Source organism: Salvelinus fontinalis, chromosome 9, assembly GCF_029448725.1.
Source record: "Salvelinus fontinalis isolate EN_2023a chromosome 9, ASM2944872v1, whole genome shotgun sequence".
NCBI classification, from domain to species: Eukaryota; Metazoa; Chordata; class Actinopteri; order Salmoniformes; family Salmonidae; genus Salvelinus; species Salvelinus fontinalis.
In genome coordinates, this window is record NC_074673.1 from 39,497,155 (window position 1) to 39,516,338 (window position 19,184).

Sequence of the window (19,184 nt, forward strand, 5' to 3'; positions counted from 1 at the left end):
AACTCTGGTGGTGTCCTCCAGCTGGCCCTGAGAGCGGGAAACGAGAAGGAGGAGGGCGAGACGGCGGACACGGTGGGCTGCTGCTCCCTGAGGGTGGAGCACCTCACCCTCCACGACCTGCTGGAGGACAAGGACTGTGTGGTGGAGTTTGACTTCCTGGGTAAAGACTGTATCCGCTACTACAACAAGGTCCCCGTCACCAAGAGGGTAAGGAGCCAGCAGCCTCAGTACTACTAACAAGGTCCCCGTCACCAAGAGGGTAAGGAGCTAGCAGTCTTAGTACTACTAACAAGGGATGTTTGAAATGGCACCCTAAATGTACTACTTTTGGCCAGGCAGTCAGAGTAGGTGCCCTGGGGTGGAGGACTGTAGTGCGCCCTGGGGAGAGCCCCCCGGGATAACTTTTAAATTGAGGAATATGCCAACACTAAAACCCAAAAGACTGCTTTATGTGTTCAAGATAAAGTATTGAAGGAAAAAATGTATCCAAAAACTTGTCTACTCAAACTTTTACTGTCCATCATTTCTATAAAATATGACCTATCATTAAAGCTGGAATCCTTAATGGTGAAACGGCCACATCCGGTGGCGATATTACATCAACAAAGTTATTGCAAACAACGCAAACTGTTTTTTTCCCCCTCGGACATCAAGGCACATGCGATAGAAGAGCACAATATGTAATGATATTTTGTATAATTTTTTCCCATGCTGCGCTATGGTCAGCTTGGAAGCAAAAACAATGGTGGTGCAGCGACCAGTAGCCTCGTTTCCCGCTACTGCAGATTGCGTCTTTAACTACAATATGAGTGAAATAGTTTCTTCCAAAAAATGGTAATTATGTATATTAAAAAGCAGCTTTTCTGTGTTTCAATGGTGTGGGCATACCCCAACAACAGTATGGTGTGGGTGTATACCGGTCATAATTTTTTTTAAATGAATGACAAGTAAACAGCTCAGCCAAAGAGCCATCTCAGACAAAAAACATAACGTTACACGAGGAAATGGCAAGCATTTTGGGAAAGGTCTGTTTGAGATACAAGTTTAAGGTGTGTTTCAAAAAAAATATTATAATAATAATTCACATGAAGCCACATGAATATAGGCCAAGTCAACATTATTTGTGTATCAGTTAACAGAATTAGCTTTTAAAAGGTGAGATTTTCAAAAGACAGTTATGTTACTTTAAATCCATCAAAGTAATTCTGACACCAAAAAAAACAGAATAGAGAAATATATTTTTCAATTTTCGCCTGGCTCCGTTCTGTGTGTTCTGCCAAGCAGCTGTCTGTCAGGTGGAAATGAGGCTGAACAACATTAGCTGGTGAGTGTCAGGATTCAGCCCCAGTATGATTCAGCCATGCTATCTCCAAGATCGAATGGGAAATGTTGCACCTGACAGACAGTTCATTTTTTTTGTCAGAAGGTGTAATTATTCAAATGAGAGTATATTTAAAAGCAACACATCAGGTAAAGTTAATGAGTGTTCTGAATATTTTTGCATGTTTATTCCGAGGGAAGGGGATAGCTGGTTAATTTCAGATTAGATGGAAGGAATTCTCATTCCAGCTCCATGGGAGAGCATGATGAATTGCAATGCAAAGTGTTGGCTAGCCAGATCATCACAATCATTCATTATCTGTTTACCAAGCTTCACTTGCCAGCATCTGCATTCTGTGTCCGGTCACTTTGCTTATCATCTAAACAGAATTTAGAATGTTGAACCACCATACTGCTGCATTCTCCTATCAAACATAGCTGTGTCGTAGACATCTGTTCATACATAAACAGCCTGTGATGAGTGCAGATTGTTGCCATGTTTTCAGGTCCATCCTGATGACACCGACACATTGGTTGATCAATCAGCCGTTGTCTCTGTTGCTCCACTCCAGACAGAGTCTGGAATAAATCTTTCGAAATCCTCACGCGTCCATCCGTTCATCACAGGCTCTTATTTCCCTATTAATTTAGTTCTGGCACAAGAATAAATTGTCATTCAAATCAGTCTGTTTTGAAAAGCAACACATCTGCTACCATTAATTAGTTCCTTGCATATTTTAGCTGGTTTATTTAGAGCAGGAGGAAAACAGGACTTCTTGGAAATGTCAAATATAATTGAGTGGATCTTTTTTCCTCTCCCCTGTGAGCTGGAAGAATGGGGTAGACAGCCCTGGGCTCTCCTATCATGATCAGTGTGTAGACTAGCTGTGAGCAGCTGTTTCTAGTCCGGAGGTCTAGGACCGACAGGGTGGGATATAAAACCAGTCTCTCTTTGTCTTGTCCTTGTTTTGTTTATCCAGGTGTTCAAGAACCTCAAGCTCTTCATGAAGAACAAGGAGCCTGGAGACGACCTGTTTGATCGCCTCAACGTGAGTCGCACAGAACCAGTCTAGCTTGTTTATCTCAACATGTAAAAAAGAAAACATCCCTCACAGCATGTTGCTGTGCTGTAGCCTGACGATATGGTAAAGCCCAGTGAGTGACCATAACAGCCGCAAGTGTGAATTTAGCCTCAGAGAACCCTCTCCATCCCGCTGTGTGTTTGCCTGTAGCCTCTGTCTACTCCCAGCCTCTCCGGTGCCTTAAAGGGAGAGCGGGAAGGCAAAGAGGCCGATATTGGGTGGGTGGATTATATATAAATCCTCTGTCCTTTCACCTCTCCTTTCGGCAGAAGTAAGGCATCGTCACCAGGCAGTGGAGGAGGTCTTGCCCGGTGGCCAAGGTTATTGCTATGATTGGTGTGAAATGACATGGTTGTGATCCGCTCCTGAGAGGCGGGCGGGGGGCCTCCTTTGTGACCTATGGCACATCAGGAAATGGAGGGGCATGTTGGAGGGTGAAATGTTAATCGCTGCTCTGAGCCGAGCTGATTGACACTTTTTAAAAGGCCAGGTGAGCGGGTGGGAGATGATGTAAGCACCAGCCACGGAAGAAATTGGTACAGGCTCTAATAACTGCCTTCCCTCCACCACGTTTAGCTGGGCCAGGCTTGAGACCTGATTATCCACCTGCTACGGACAGTAAAAGGGTCTGAGTTTGTATGACTGTCAGTGTGCATGTACAGTAGCCTATATAAAGGAACCGCAGTGGGTAGTACAGTACATGTCTGGCTCAACTGGAGTGAGTGGTCGGTTCAAACTTATACCTCCCGTGTGGCTGAGTTGGTAGAGCATGTCACTTGCAACGCCACGGTTGTGGGATCGATTCCTACGGGGAACCGGTATTGAAAAAGTATGTGGAAAATTAACAAAACAAATGTTTCGCTCACTACTGCATGTCGCTCTGGATAAGAGTGTATGTTAAATTACTAAAACGTCAATATATTCAGGCTGAGAACTAGGAGTGTGTAATATGGAGTTTATATGTTAGCATCCCACCATCAGCAGCTTCTCAAACCATTGTGATGTACCTGTCCTGCTGTCCAAACCTTCTCCACGGCATTCTTGACCCTTTATCTCTGGCAGTCAGAGCAGGTTCAGGGAGAACATAACACAACCAGACAGTAGCTGACCACAAGGCTAGACTGAGGTATCTCTGCAGTCCAGAGCCATGGTATCAGTGAAGGCCAGATGGATGTGGTCTGATACTGGCTCACCTCCATCCATCGCCTCTGTCAAGACTTCTGTCAGGGGTCAATATCACTACACACCTGGATGCTCACAGATAGCAGATCACACCTGTCTGTACACATACATACATACATACATACATACATACATACATACATACATACATACATACATACATACACAGTGTGAGAACAGCCTTGGTAAGAGAGAAGCTCCTATTGTTAGTGTAACACTTAACCACTGTAATGACACCAGCATGTAGAGGACAACATTTGACCCCCAAATTCACAGCCAGTGTCATTATAGTCTCTGCAAGGGCAGGAAGACAATTTAAGAATGCAGATGTGTGTGTGTGTGACGGCATCCTGGGTTTTGGGCTCCCCCAGTGGGTGAGGAATGGGTGGAGGGGTATGAAGGTTGTTCTACCCAGCAGCCTCTGTATGAGGGGACGGGAGGGATGGGTGTGTCCTGAGTGACCCAGGTCTGTCTGCGATTTGAGATTTTCATTATACCAGCGTCACCCTTAAGCCACAACACTGTCGTCCTCTAGGATCTCACTGGGATTGCTTTAGTTAATTCATCGTCTATACACACACCCATGTGACGCTCATGTGATTGTGTGTACTGGGTGTCATTACAGCTGTAGACCTCTGCTCTTAGCCTCCAATGCATATTTTGTTATTTATATATATTTTTATTTACCAGAAGCTTCTATTCAGAGCAACTTACATGACCAATTAGGGTTAAGTGCCTTGCTCAACACTTTTTTTTTTTTCAATGATTCGAACAAGCGACCTTTCGGTTACTGGCCCAACGCTCTTAACCGCTAGGCTACTTGCCACCCTGTTATTGGTGAGGAGAGCCTTACTGTGTGGTGGTGTAGTTAATGGAAATGTAATTCTTGTCTTTTAGGCAGATCTAACTATTTAATAAGTCAGAGGAAAGTAATATGATGGCCTTTTTTAATCTACTCCTTATTCTGTATGATGGCGATAATGCAGAGACAGTATTTTTCATTTTCTTCCTTTTTTCTTAAAGGTCCAATGCAGACTTCTTTTTTTTTAAATTCGATTTCAAATAATTTCAGGGTAACAATTAAGTACCTTTATGTGATTGTTTTCAATTAAAATAGTCAAAAAGAAACATCTTCTTAGCAAAGGGCAATCTTTCAAGCAAGAATTGGACAGTGACTGTCTGGGAGTGGTCTGACTGGGGAGGGGAAAACTGAAAACTAGCAGTTATTGGCAGAAAGGTTTGGAACCCTCTTTCTTATTGGTTTAACTAATTAAACTCCATACCACAAACAGGCTGAAATTTCAGCCTGTCTATTCATACCTTTGTTACACTAAAAGGGAATTATCATAAATTTTGCAATTTCATAGTATTATTCCAACCTCATTGAGGGAAAGTATATAACAGGCAAATCATGTTTTTGACTACTCTGGGCCTTTTTATGGAAGACTGAGTTCAAACATCAGGACTATACTGCCATCTAGTGTTTCTGGACATACTTTTTCACACCTGTCTCGATCCAGTCCTCGATTCTTGCGTATGTGTGTCTCCTCCCTCTAGACGTGCTTGTTGAATAAGCACCTGTCATCCCTGATGCCTGGCCTGACTGCTAAGGTATTCAGGACTTTCAACGCCTCCATCACCCTGCAGGAGCAGCTCCGACAGCTGTCCAACAGTACGTCCCCCAAACACCACACATACATTTACATGCCATCCTTAGAGGTGCACCTGTTCTTTTATAGCATTTGTTTACCAGACTTGTCCATCAACCTGTTCAAATGTCTGTGAATGCAATGGCTATGTTTAGAACTCCTGCAAGATCCCGCTATGGAGCTGCATCTCATGCCCTGCCTGTTAATTTCAGCAGTGATTCATTCCTTTAGAACACTGTTGTGTATCAGTCCCAGCATGTTCTGTGTTCACTCAGTGTTAGTGTCCCTGCTTGCAGTATGTTGGCTGAGATTCTCTCAGCGTGCTGAGTTATTACATTGTTAGTCCCTATGTTTTGCTGGGGCCCAGTATCTCCCTCCCTCCCCTCTTTCCCCTCTCATGGTGGGATGGTTCTCTGGATTGTTACTGAGATTAAATCTGTTCACAGTGTGGGTAGCAACCTCTAATTAAATTAGACATGTGCATGTGTTCAAAGGCAAGCAGGTGCAAGTGAGAATGATCTGGGTGGGGGAAGAGTACATTGGCCAGGGGGAGGGTCTCTGGAGGTACAGAAAGGAAATGGAGTGCTCCCTGGTGGTCTGGTAATCAAACATTCGCTCAACCCCTCTGCACATTAAACGTTTGACTGCTCTGTATATATTGCCTGAATTAAGCCATCCACTTTATCTTGTAATGACCAGTGAGCTTATGTATTTCCAAAGAGCTAAGGTATTAACTTCACTCACCACCAACATTCATAGTCCTTTGTTCCCCTGTTGCTCCACAGTGACAGACAACCCGGCAGAGAAGCTGCTCTCCTACAACAGGGCCAACCGAGCTGTTGCAGTACTTTGCAACCACCAGCGGGTGCCGCCAAAGACCTTTGATCAGTCTATGGCCAACCTCCAGTCCAAGGTGAGGGGGATCAACAGATACTTGATACATAGATAAATCGAGGGTGATATATGATAGTGACGTTGTCGTGTCCTATTTTAGCTCAATGTTTACTTCAGTCTGCCCTCTCTCGTTATACACCATTTCCAGATTGATGGCAGGAGGGAGCAGTTGGCCCTGGCCAAGAGTGAGCTGAAGCTGGCAAAGAAGGAGGTCCAAGCTCACAGTTCAGACAGCAAGCTGCAGGCGTGAGTTGCCCTTACTGGCAGCAGACAGACAGGGAAAATGATTGCTCAACAGGGCAGACAATATTCAGACTGAACTCCTGTGTGTGTTCAGGGTGGTGGAGCGTAAGAAGAAGGCTGTGCAGCGCTGTGAGGAGCAGCTTATGAAGATGGAGGTTCAGGCCACAAACCGAGAGGAGAACAAGCAGATCGCACTGGGCACCTCCAAACTGAACTACCTGGACCCACGCATCAGCGTGGCCTGGTGAGGGTACACACACACACAGGTCTGAAATATGACACTGTATGTGCATCTGACAATTATGTATTCACACGCATTTGCAACATACATTATTATCCAGTTATTAATGTTGTGCATTATTTCTTATACGTTTTGCCCTCACCATAGGTGTAAGAACATGGAGGTGCCCCTGGACAAAATTTATAACAAATCTCAGAGGGACAAGTTTGCCTGGGCTGTTGACATGACCGGGGCAGATTTTATATTCTAAGTCAGCCTCTACCCTTTAGTTCTACCTAAATGTAAAGACTAGGAGGCAGATTTTATCCTCTGGTTTTAACTGCCCATGTGTTGAACTACAGAACCCTTGAATTTTCCCCTCCACTTCACAGCAAGTTTTTTCCAAGTTTAATTGTTGTATTGCTGTTGGCACTTTTTAAAAAAGTTTACTATTGTTAATGGTAAACTAAGATGATCTTCTGGAAAGTATGGAGAACGTTTCCTTTTATAAACATTTAATAAAGTTTCTTAAGAAAAGAACAGCAAAGCCTCTTCTGTGTTTTTTGCATGTCAGCTCCTCTGTTATCAGACATGCCTTTAGCATGTCTCGCCTAAGGTCATCATGAGTGGATGTTATCACCACAGTCATAGAGCTGGCCATGTGGATGGAGTGATGTCAGGTGTGACTTGGTGTGCAATGTAAAGAGTCAGGAATTGAAAGTGTTAGGGTGTGATTGTTGTTCAGTCAAGATAACCTCTAGTGCAGGGATCAGCAACTATACTGAACAAAAATATAAATGCAACAATTTCAAAGATTTTACTGAGTTACTGTTCATATTAGGAAATAAGTAAATTGAAAACTTCATTAGGCCCTAATCTATGGATTTTACATGACGGAATACAGATACCTTAAAGCTAGCAGCGTGGATCAGAAAACCAGTCAGTGTCTGGTGTGACCACCATTTACCTCATGGAGCACGACACATCTCCTTCGGAAACTGGAACATGCTGTCATACGCGTTGATCCAGAGCATCCCAAACATGCTCAATGGGTGACATTTCTGGTGAGTATGGAGGAACTGGGACATTTTCAGCTTCCAGGAATTGTGTAGAGATCCTTGCGACATGGAGCCATGCATCATCATGCTAAAACATGAGGTGATGGTGTCAGATAAATGGCACGACAATAAGCCTCAGGATCTCGTCATGGTATCTCTGCACATTGAAATTGCCATGGATAAAATGCAGTTGTTCGTTGTCCGTAGCGTATGCCTGTTCATACCATAACCCAACTTGAGACATCTGTGGCATTGTGTTGTGACAAAACTACATTTTAGAGTGGCCTTTTATTGTCCCCAGCACAAGATGCACCTGTGAAATGAAGATGCTGTTTAATCAGTTTCTTGATATGCCACACCTGTCAGGTGGATGGTTATCTTGGCAAAGGAGATATGCTCACTAACAGCGATGTAGATACATTTGTGCTCAGAATTTGAGAGAAATAAGCTTTTTGTGCATATGGAACATTTCTGTGATCTTTTGTTTCAGCTCATGTTGCGTTTTATATTTTTGTTCAGTGTAGATTCAGCCGCGGGCCATTTAAAAAATAATAATAATATGTATATATTCTTGAGCGGATGTTCTGGCCCCCTGACCATACTTAAAAATAATTTGTAGACTTCAAATTGACTGAAAAAATATTTGGTTACATTTGTAAACGATCACATCTCTATTGTACGCGGGAATACTTTGGAACAGATTTCCAGTTGGAGTTGATTTGCTGGGTTTTTTGTCTTATTTCCAACAGTAAGAAATCTAACTTGGGAGCCAAATTTGGCCTATGGGGCACCAGTTAGGGAACTCTGCTCTAATGCGACACTATTCTGATGCACACATGAAGGCACGTCTCTCAAAGCCCCATAAGATAGGTTCAGGGCATTCAGGCTGTTTTTAAAAACAAGCAAACAAGAAACTAATATGTTGATTTATTTCCTAAGAATGAGACTGGTTTAAGATTGCTCTATTCAAGTTCAAATCAAGTTTATTTTATATAGCCCTTTGTACATCAGCTAATATCTCGAAGTGCTGTACAGAAACCCAGCCTAAAACCCCAAACAGCAAGCAATGCAGGTGTAGAAGCACGGTTTATTTAATACAAACCAAAAGTCAGTTGTATTTGGAATTCATTCTACTTGGCACAGAGTGCTGTTTATCACTGGCTTGCCTTCTACTGTATACTTCAATCAACCATTACTCATAGGGCTGAAAAGTTCTGAGGGGAAATACTCATTTTCAAATAAATCTTCAAGTCACTACATAAGAACTGTTACTTTTATTGCAATAGTCAATATAAAAAATAACTTTACAACACACCAAATCAAAATAATTAATGGTTACAGTGGAAAAGTATGCTACTCCTGGAGAAAATCCGTCACATCTTGTTACTTGGCAACCTGTAATTGACACTGTTTTTTTTAGTTGGTTGAGCAAACACTTATCTACTGTATGGGAGAGATGCATTAACTTTTCCAGATGGAATTAATTTGATAAAATGACAATTTTTACGGTTCCTAACTGCAATCATCTACCTATAGACCTACGAAGCACTTTCCATCAATTCAAGTCAAAGGCAGTTCAGAGATTCTGAATAATTCATTTTGAAATGGCTTATAACTAATAAACAAAGTTGTCCATCAATTACACATTTGATCAACTTAAATTGTAGTGACATCAAAGGGTAGGCCTAAACTATAATTTAATTTAGGCATGTAAATACTACCCATAAGACATTTTATAAATGGTAAATATCAATGTTCGCCAGCAAGGATATTTACACAGCTTAAATTATAGACCTTTCACCTAAAATCTTAATTTTTGTAAATCCAAGACTACTACTGACTTGGATACAGCGATGAGTGCCAGAAGGTGAGTACTAATGATAATCCATTGCAACATACAGAAATAGAAAACATGTATTAAGATGCTGTCAGATTACCTTCATGACCCTTGCCCTTCTTTCATCTGTGGTTCTTTGACCCCTTCTATCTCCTCCACGCCCGCCTGGGTCATGAGGTCGGCAATGTTCTTCTCCAGGTCATCAATGCGGGTGCTCATCTCATCGAGTGAACAGGGTTGAGGAAGACAATGGGCTGGCCCATAATAGGCCTTTGGATAACACCGACCAGTGGGTTGTGCTGGCTGGAATTCTTCTCCATAACAACATGAATGATGACCACCCACAGATATACCCCAGACTACAACTGGTAAGACGTATATCTAATGTATTCCTCCTATGCACTATACTATGTTATTACCGTTTCATTCTGTGCTGTAATGTAAAGTGCTACCAGAAATATTTTACAACTTAGCCTATGTAAAAAAAAAACATCAAAATGGAGTAAAGACAGTTGTTTGGCAATAAAATGGGTGTGACTGTATGACACCCTTATTTATAAATGGGCCTTATGATTTGAAAGATCTAGGCCCATACCAAGTTTCCTAAATATGTGGGGGGATGTTGCTGTCCCCTTTCTGATCAGTGCATTTTGCTCAGAACTGAACTGACAGCTCTGAGTGATAGTTGTCTGGAAGGATATTTCTCCCGATGATCTGGTCAGACATGGTCTGGAACTTGTCCTGCATCTGTTGCAGCAGCGTCTGGACCTAACAACATGAGGGCACCGTTTAGAGAGCAGTATCAACATAAAACAGGCTGATGTTATATCTAGTTACCGGTATTCAATGACCAAATGTGACCCTTCTTGCATGCAATTTATGAAGATAGTCCAAAAGGCAAATGAGCCTATACTGCACGGCTGGTTTGGGGTCAATTCAGAATCATTTGGTCGACCTTTATTTAGCATGATTCAAAGCACATACAAATTGGTCGTTTTGTGATCCATGTGTTTACACTACCTAGCAAGCTATGCAGAATGATCATGGGAGATGTAGCTACAGCAGTAGGAGCCATTGGTGGTGATGAGCTATTTTGCTGATCGGTGTAGAGTAGATTCACTACTCCTGAGATGTTTCATACGATCCAATGTATTGGCTACAGGCTATTCAAATCATTGGCTAATGCACATTGACAAATATCCCTTCCAGGCCTGGTTGAATGGTGTTAGCAATCTAATTTGGCTATCTAGCGACACTGTCATTGTAATAAACTCACCACATTAGTAAGGTCCTGAACTGACTTTGGATCGGTTTCTGCCATGTTTTTCCTGTGAACGATACGCGTGTTATGAAGTGGTGTACAATGAACTCTAACTAGCTAAAAATAGCTTTGGCTGAAATAAATTCAGGATCCCTTTCCCTACCAGCAGCTCTAGATGCAAAACACGTTGTCTCGCGAGAACACTGAAGCAGGAAACTGACGGAATGGAGGATTGTGGAACATTGAGGGTTTTTTGGTATGCAGAGCTTCATAACCTGGCTACACTGATTATAATCCCGTGGTTTTCACGTGTGTACACATTAAAACTAGGGGGGGGGGGGGGGGGGGGAGAGACTCAGAACACTGTGAACTGCATTGTAATGTGACAATAATAAAGAAACGAATCATCATTGTGTGTGTCATGCAGTGACTCCCATAGATGTTTTCCCATAGCCAATAGTTGCGTTGGTTGAAGTCAAGTTGTGAAGACTGTATACTGTATACGGTATATCTAATTTGTCTATGAACAGGTTTGAGCGCATGACTGAGGAGTTGTCAATAAATCTGCGCGTGAATGGAAGAGGTATGTTCAGTGGTGAACAACGTCTGCAACCGCAGTACATTTGAAGTAAATATAAAGTATTTTTTTTCTCACTTTCTATGTTATTGAGTCATTGTTCAGGATATTCGAAGACCAAACGCGTGACCGACCATGCAGGTAGGCCATCTGCCTAAAACCTAAAGGAAAATGTGCACGTTTTCTTAGTGTACACAATGTACATCAATTTCCTCCAAGCGAAACTGTCGATGGCCGTCTATCGGCGCGCACGCTGCAATTATATTTTTTTCTATGGTCTTGTATTCTTTGGTCATTTTTTCTTTCACGTGTTACCAGTTTATTATCCTGTCGATGTAGAGATTACTTACTACATTGCCCCGGGAATATTATCTCAAGGACAGCTTCTGCCAGGTGTTTAGTCAATCCAAAGGGGTTTAAATTGATATGAAATTCTGAGATGGGGGAATCCATTGCTGGCAGATGTTCTTTATTCCTCAAGACAAAGTCTGGTTTCTTCACTTTCTAACTTGTACAAAAAGTTCAGATTTTGGGTAGTACAGGCACTAGAATTGTAGAATATTTGGAATTTTTCATGCAACTAGGCATATGATAATTAACCTGTATGTTGAGGCATGTTGAAGCCCAACCCCTTCATGCTTTGCTTACATAAGTGTTTTTCCCAAGTCTTCCAAATACAAGTATCCTAGTATGACAAAGACATTGAATGAAAGCACACCTAAACTCTGTAGCCTAAAAGCACATGGTAAAGAAAACACTGGAACATTTTCTGTTGGTTATTATTGGATAGTCTATCAGTTATTCACTGTAGCTTAATGTTCAACTGAAAAAGTAAGCAAAGAACATTCAACTTGTGACCTTTTGCTCAATTTTAATGACATCGCAGCTCTTACACAGTCACGTTTCACATGCTGCTCTATACGAAATGACAAAATGTGTATTTTCCCTGACAGACTTTGAATGTCACCAAAGTATCTATTGCCTGTGAAATGTCACCCACTCTTTCTGTATTCCCAGTTCCCTCTTCCTTTATTGCCTGCCGTCCCCCTACTGAATGTTTAATTGAGAGGAATCCTGGAAGTATGACATGATCTGGTAGAAATCATGTCATACTTAGACACTTAGTAGAGCTGAGTTATGCAGAGTAACAGATGTGTTAATGTAATTAAGTATCTCTGTTTATCCTCTAGATGTCTCGATCAGTCTCTCTGTGGGGACATGTGGAGGTAGTATTAAGTCAACTGTGAACATTGCATCAATATGGGCCTTGTGGTCTACATTGCTCGGAACAGTTCAACAGCCATATTTTCTTCAGCACACCCCAAAGAGCTCTTTTTACAGAAAGAGTGAATCAAATGTATTTATAAAGCCCTTTTTACATCAGCCGGTGTCACAAAGTGCTTTACAGAAACCCAGCCTAAAACACCAAACAGCAAGCAATGCAGATGTAGAAGTGACATTTTGTTGTTTCAATATTCTTCCTCTGGTTGCCTAGGGAAAAATGTGAACTTTTGTTTTACTCTACCCTCTCAAAAGTCATTTGAGAGATTGGGCCAAAGATAGGGGGGGGGAAAAAAGTTTATCCAATGTAAATACTGGCAGTTCTGTATGCATTATATTTAAGAGGACTCCATATTTGGCTTCTGCAAATATTAAGACAAAGTGCTACATTTTATGGAGAGGGGAGACTAATAAGAGAGAGCATTATCTATCTTATCCCCTCTAGAATGCTCTCTATGGAAAAGGCAGTAACTCAAGTGTAGTGGTATGTATAGTAGTAATGTTCACTGTAAAATGGAAGGACAATAGTAACAGCTCATGGACTGTTCTGGAAATATTTGCATTCTCAAAGCTTTAAACTCTTTAGCAGCAGTTCTGTGTTCCAGCAAAGAGAGAGGCAAGGCAGAGCGTGTCAGAGGGTCTGTCTTCAGGGTTATTATATAGCAGCGCTGCTTAGAGGAAAACCTTGGTCTCTTTACAGGTTTGCGACATTGGCATATTACTAGAGGACTTTTTGGGATATCCTTCATTCAGATCAGGGTGTGAGAGAATGGGTGTGGGTGGCAAGGTGACTCATGTTTTAAAGGCCCTATTCAATCAAAAAGTTTATTTTCCTGTGTTATACAGTACCTACTCACTCCAGGGATTTTCTTTTCTTTTTACCGCAGAGTGAAGTAAAAGCAGCCAACAAGTGCTGAGCATATGTGGGAACTCCTTCAAGACTGTTGGAAAAGCATTCCTCATGAAGCTGGTTGAGAGAATGCCAATAGTGTGCAAAGCTGTCAAGGCAAAGGGTGGCTACTTTGAAGAATACAAAATATATTTTGATTTGTATAACCCTTTTTTTTGGTTACTACATGAATCCATACGTGTTATTTCATAGTTTTGATGTCTTCACTATTATTCTACAATGTAGAAAATAGTAGAAATAAAGAAAAGCCTTTGAATGAGTAGGTGTTCTAAAACTTTTGACCGGTAGTGTATGTACAGTTGAAGTCGGAAGTTTACATACACCTTAGACAAATACATTTAAACTCAGTTTTTCACAATTCCTGACATTTAATCTTAGTAACCATCCCTGTCTCAGGTTAGTTAGGATCACCACTTTATTTTAAGAATGTGAAATTTCAGAAAAATAGTAGAGAGAATGATTTATTTCAGCTTTTATTTCTTTCATCACATTCCCAGTGGGTCAGAAGTTTACATACACTCAATTACTATTTGGTAGCATTGCCTTTAAATTGTTTAACTTAGGTCAAATGTTTTGGGTAGCAATCCACAAGCTTCTCACAATAGATTGGGTGAATTTTGGCCCATTCCTCCTGACAGAGATGGTGTAACTGAGTCAGGTTTGTAGGCCTCCTTGCTCACACACGCTTTTTTAGTTCTGCCCACAAATTTTCTATAGGATTGAGGTGAGGGCTTTGTGATGGCCACTCCAATACCTTGACTTTGTTGTCCTTAAGCCATTTTGCCACAACGTTGGAAGTATGCTTGGGGTCATTGTCCATTTGGAAGACCCATTTGCGACCAAGCTTTAACTTCGTGACTGATGTCTTGAGATGTTGCTTCAATATATCCACATAATTTTCCGCCCTCATGATGACATCTATTTTGTGATGTGCACCAGTCCCTCCTGCAGCAAAGCACCCTAACAACATGATGCTGCCACCCCGTGCTTCACGGTTGGGATAGTGTTCTTCGGCTTGCAAGCATCCCACTTTTTCCTCCAAACACAACGAGGGTCGTTATGGCCAAACAGTTCTATTTTTGTTTCAGATGACATTTCTCCAAAAAGTATGATCTTTGTCCCCATGTGCAGTTGCAAACCGTAGTCTGGCTTTTTTATGGTGGTTTTGGAGCAGTGGCTTCTTCCTTGCTGAGCGGCCTTTCAGGCTATGTCGATATAGATACTTTTGTACCTGTTTCCTCCAGCATCTTCACAAGGTCCTTTGGTGCTTTTCTGGGATTGATTTGCACTTTTCGCACCAAAGTACTTTCATCTCTAGGAGACAGAACGCGTCTCCTTCCTGAGCAGCCTGTATGACGGCTGCGTGGTCCCATGGTGTTTATACTTGTGTACTATTGTTTGTACAGATGAACGTGGTACCTTCAGCCGTTTGGAAATTGCTCCCAAGGATGAACCAGACTTGTGGACATTTACCCCAAAAGATTCTGAGGTCTTGGCTGATGTCTTTATTTTCCCATGATGTCAAGCAAAGAGGCACTGAGTTTGAAGGTAGGCCTTGAAATACATCCACAGGTACACCTACCAATTGACTCAAATGATGTCAAAAAGCGTATCAGAAGCTTCTAAAGCCATGACATTTTCTGGACCTTTTCAAGCTGTTTAAAGGCACAGTCAACTTAGTGTATGTCAACTTCTGATCCGCTGGAATTGTGATACAGTGAAATAATCTGTCTGTAAACAATTGTTGGAAAAATTACTTGTCATGCACAAAGTAGATGTCCTAACCGAATTGCTATAACTATAGTTTGTTAACAAGAAGTTTTTGGAGTGGTTGAAAAACAAGTTTTAATGACTCCAAACTAAGTGTATGTAAACTTCCGACTTCAACTGTATGTCTGTTCATTCTACACTGAGGTTGGAATAATACTGTGAAATAGCGGAGGTGCATAATGATGGCAGCCCCCATCCACTTACCATAAATTACTTGTTTTGCCATATTGTAAATTGTTCTCCGTTACTTTTTATTTTTTATATGATTATTTTGCAGAGTATACATGATTTACATTTTATCTTCAAGATCCTGTCAATTTGAAAAAACGAAGTAGATTGTGCTGATGGCACATTGAACAATATCGCACTCCTTAGTTGAAAAACTTTGGATAGTGCTAGAACAATGACGTCATATCTGAATTCTGCCATATTTATGCACGTTCTCCCTCGTGAAAATGATAATGTCTCTTTAGTGTAAGAGCTGTTTGAAAAGGCCGTCTGAAATTTCAGCCTGTTTTGGTGGGCTGGAGTTTTGGCCTGCTTGGTGAAATCACCAGGCAGTAAATTAGTTAATAGACCAAGGAAGAGTTTCAAACTTCTCTGCCAATAACAGCTAGTTTTCAGTTTTCCCCTCCCCACTCAGACCACCCCAGATAGTCTTAGCAAAGTACTTGTCTCTTTGCTCAGAAGCTATTTTTGTCTTTTTTGACAATTTTAATTAATCACAGTAAAGTTGTTAGCCAGAAATATTTTGATATTGAGATGCATTGGAATTGTTTTTGAGTCTTGACTGAGTGTGAGATGGTTGCATGCAGTTTGTTGGTAACTCGGCTTTTAAGGGTACAAGAGGGTGAAAGATAAGTTCTCTAACAACACATGTTATTCATTTCTAAGCTTGTTCATCAGGAGTATCTGTTTGTCCTCTCCACAAGGGCTGGGTGTGACTGAGGCCAGGCTGCCGTCTGTGAGGCCCTAGCTAGAGATGGACATCGAGGTGGACATCCAGGAGGAGGACATGGAGGGCTCGTGGACCTTGCTGCCGTGGCTGGCATCCTGTGTGATGGTGTTTGGAGGGGCCCTGCCTTACGTGCCTCAGTACCAGGAGATCCAGAAGAGCAGCAACACTGAGGGATTCTCCACCCGTGTTTGCCTGCTGCTGCTCATCGCCAACATCCTTCGCATCTTCTTCTGGTGAGGCCATCGGAGAGAAGGGTCACTGGGACTGATTTCAAAGTGAACCGAATAAACTATTGTATGCTCATACAGCAGTTTGCAGGTTATCGTGTTTACATTAAACATGGATAGAAAAAAACTAAGTGGTTAGAGGAAGTGAGCGTTGTCTGTGCAGAATTTTGATTAGTTACCGTAATGTCTACCTACAGGATAGGGAAGCAGTTTGAACTGACTCTGCTCCTCCAGAGTGTGGTGATGATTATCACCATGCTATCTATGCTCCACCTCTGCTGCAACATCCAGCAAGCCAATCGGGTCAGCACCAACCAGCACCACTTCACAGGTAACCAAACCATAACCACATCAGGCAAATAGCCCTACTTCACTTGTAGGTTACTGTAAAAACACATGTATTACACATTTATTAAGTCCCAACCATTAAGTCCACACACTCTTTAATATCACCTGAGAGGCAATAGCTATGGCTAAATATGCTGCATGTACAGTACTTGCCAATTACAGCTCATCACATTTGACAAATGATCACTCATCACATACATACAGTACATATAAGCCTATGTAGTGGGGCTCTGTTTCAACACTGAGCTCTTGCCAAAAGGGGGGGCCATAGGAGAAGGTATAATCACTCAGGCCTCTGGGATATCTCTCTTGTTCTATTTCTTGCGCTCTCGCTTGCTCTCTTTCTCTCACACACTATCAGTCTTAAGTAATTTCTTGTTTAGATTTTTGGATGTTATAGATGGTACACTATGTTTACGCCTGGGGTCCTGTTGAATTGAGTGATTTTATTATTTATTTTTTGTTGATATTACGAGGATTAGTGTGGAGAAAAGGGGAAATGTTGGATGGATATATGCATAGGGCTGTCACGTAAAAGAGATCAGCGGCTGGGGTCTCTACTTTTCAATTCACGTTACATCTTTCCTTACCTTTCGCGGTGGCAGTGTTTTTACAACTAATGCTGGTTTGCCTGAGGCTGATGCCGTGCAGGTGTTTGTACACATGCATATACACACACTCTCATTCAAATAAACACATACAAGAACACACACACATACATGTAATAGTACCAGACATGCACACAAACATATAAAGTAGGCATTGCTGTTATGATTTCATTGGACTTGATGTCCTTTGTTTAAATTTTTTTTTTTTTTTTTTTTTTTTAGTTGTTTGCTGTTTTCTTGTCTTTTCTTTTTTTCTCTTCAGTTCATTCTCTTTATTGTTGATGCATTGGGGGGTTCTTGGGGGTGGGGAATGGAATTAATTCTATGATTTTTTTATTTTTTTCGGGGGGGGGGGGACTGTCGGAGGGGTCTCGAATGGTTGCGGGACAGCTATTGGGGAACTGTGGAGGAGATCTTGGAGGGTTCGGGTTTCGCAAGATTGTGATGATGAAAAATGGAGAAAAAAAACACGACATTCTTGGTCCTCAACTCAAATTGACCATAAATATCACAATAGCCACTAGCCAGTTAGCACAAACTATTTAACAATGTGACAACTTTAATTCTGAAACGTACAGTATTACGATATTAAATAATGCAACCAAACCATATTACACCCTTGAATAATGCAACAATCCACAAGCATGTGCAGACAAATAAAGGGTTTATTTTCTAAATTAGCTGACAATACACTGCTGACTCCTACTCGCTAACAACTTGCTTCATGATCAAGTAATATTAGCATATCGATTATGAATGTTTACCCCTCCACTACGACTAAAAGTAGAGTAACGCTATCATAGTGTCGTACATGTTATTATAATATTGGCTACACAGCTAGGTAACGTTAGCTAGCTAGTGAAACAGAATAATTTCTATATCTTCACATAAACGTGCTGGCTGTAGCTGAATGCTGACGTTTAGCTGAACCATAGCTAGATGGTTGCTCTTAACTTTAATGCGGTAGGTAGTTTAAGCTTATCTTTGAAAAACAGGCTTCATTTGATCAGTATCATGGAAGTCATTATATGAGGTAAAGGCAAATAGCGAATTTAAAATATTAATAATTCCCTGGGGAGTTGATTCTTGCCTGGACCTCAGTGACACAGTGCGGTCTAGAAAACAAACAAAAAAACACTGCGACATTTACAGAATGTAACCGGCTGTTACTATTTAATGTAAAAACTCAAAGCTGTTTCAAAAACGTTGCTTTGCTATTATGTGTTGACTCAATGAGACATTTCTGTTTACACCGCCCTGTTTAGAGGGGGGCGAGTGTCGTGTGTTACCTCTGAGGTAGCGGTCGAGACGGTCACAAGTTTACATTGCAGTATATGTGTAGCATGTATGTGAAGACCCTTTTAGAGTGACTGGCTGTACTCTAGTAGCCATTGTACTGGGGACCCGGGAGGACCAGAGTCTGTCCAAGTTCATGCTCAGACAGCTTTTATGGACTGGATTTATGGGTAATTATGTTTGCACACAGATTGATTTTAATCTCTTTCAGCACAATTACAGAGCCAATCTTAAGGCAGCTTTTTATTAGGCTGCAGACTGAGAACGAAATGAAATCTCGTAATATTCCAATAATTTAAAAGTTATTAGTTCCCTAACTTCTTGGCACTAATAATGTACCTTTCATGTTGATTGATTAGTGAAGAGAGGTTAAGTTATTCATGGTGAGGTTATTCATGGTGTAGATATCGGTGAGTTAGTATGGGGTGTGTGTACCCATGCGCGCGTGTCTGAGATTGTGTTA

General features: G+C 41.5%; 3 protein-coding genes across 10 annotated transcripts in view; 2 read left to right on the forward strand and 1 right to left on the reverse strand.

Moving 5' to 3' along the window:
* zgc:173742 (DNA topoisomerase I, mitochondrial) overlaps window positions 1-7,118 on the forward strand; it is a 35,542-nt gene extending 28,424 nt beyond the window's left edge. For all 5 annotated transcript variants that reach the window (XM_055934324.1, XM_055934323.1, XM_055934328.1 and 2 more), the window contains 7 exons: window positions 22-207; window positions 2,301-2,369; window positions 5,142-5,256; window positions 6,019-6,146; window positions 6,276-6,373; window positions 6,465-6,614; window positions 6,759-7,118. In XM_055934324.1, coding sequence (XP_055790299.1) covers window positions 22-207; window positions 2,301-2,369; window positions 5,142-5,256; window positions 6,019-6,146; window positions 6,276-6,373; window positions 6,465-6,614; window positions 6,759-6,861 — 849 coding nt within the window. In that variant the 3' untranslated portion in view covers window positions 6,862-7,118. The remainder of the gene's footprint in view (window positions 1-21; window positions 208-2,300; window positions 2,370-5,141; window positions 5,257-6,018; window positions 6,147-6,275; window positions 6,374-6,464; window positions 6,615-6,758) is intronic.
* Window positions 7,119-8,907: 1,789 nt separating this feature from the next.
* Window positions 8,908-10,951, reverse strand: LOC129862555 (heat shock factor-binding protein 1-like). Its single transcript, XM_055934330.1, has 4 exons — window positions 10,762-10,951; window positions 10,187-10,253; window positions 9,586-9,712; window positions 8,908-9,043 (listed from the first exon to the last, which is right to left on the reverse strand). Exons 1-3 carry the CDS (start codon window positions 10,804-10,806, stop codon window positions 9,588-9,590), a joined length of 237 nt encoding a protein of 78 aa, XP_055790305.1. The 5' UTR covers window positions 10,807-10,951; the 3' UTR covers window positions 8,908-9,043; window positions 9,586-9,587.
* Window positions 10,952-11,149: 198 nt separating this feature from the next.
* The window catches only part of si:dkey-246g23.2 (solute carrier family 66 member 2), a 94,286-nt gene continuing 86,251 nt past the window's right edge, over window positions 11,150-19,184 (forward strand). For 2 of the 4 annotated variants that reach the window (XM_055934331.1, XM_055934334.1), the window contains exons 1-3: window positions 11,150-11,374; window positions 16,217-16,475; window positions 16,667-16,800. In XM_055934331.1, the coding sequence (XP_055790306.1) occupies window positions 16,267-16,475; window positions 16,667-16,800 (343 nt within the window). In that variant the 5' untranslated portion in view covers window positions 11,150-11,374; window positions 16,217-16,266. Of the gene's footprint in view, window positions 11,465-16,216; window positions 16,476-16,666; window positions 16,801-19,184 lie in introns of all 4 variants that reach the window. The other 2 variants (XM_055934332.1, XM_055934333.1) reach the window with 2 other exon arrangements.

What these genes read in the sequence shown, in the direction of transcription:
- LOC129862555 (XM_055934330.1), bottom strand. Translation starts at nt 10,806, where the DNA reads ATGGCAGAAACCGATCCAAAGTCAGTTCAGGACCTTACTAATGTG. An exon ending in TTCAGGACCTTACTAATGTG is followed by an intron (nt 10,254 to 10,761) that starts GTGAGTTTATTA and finishes TCATGTTGTTAG; the next exon opens with GTCCAGACGCTGCTGCAACA. An exon ending in TGACCAGATCATCGGGAGAA is followed by an intron (nt 9,713 to 10,186) that starts ATATCCTTCCAG and finishes AACCCTGTTCAC; the next exon opens with TCGATGAGATGAGCACCCGC.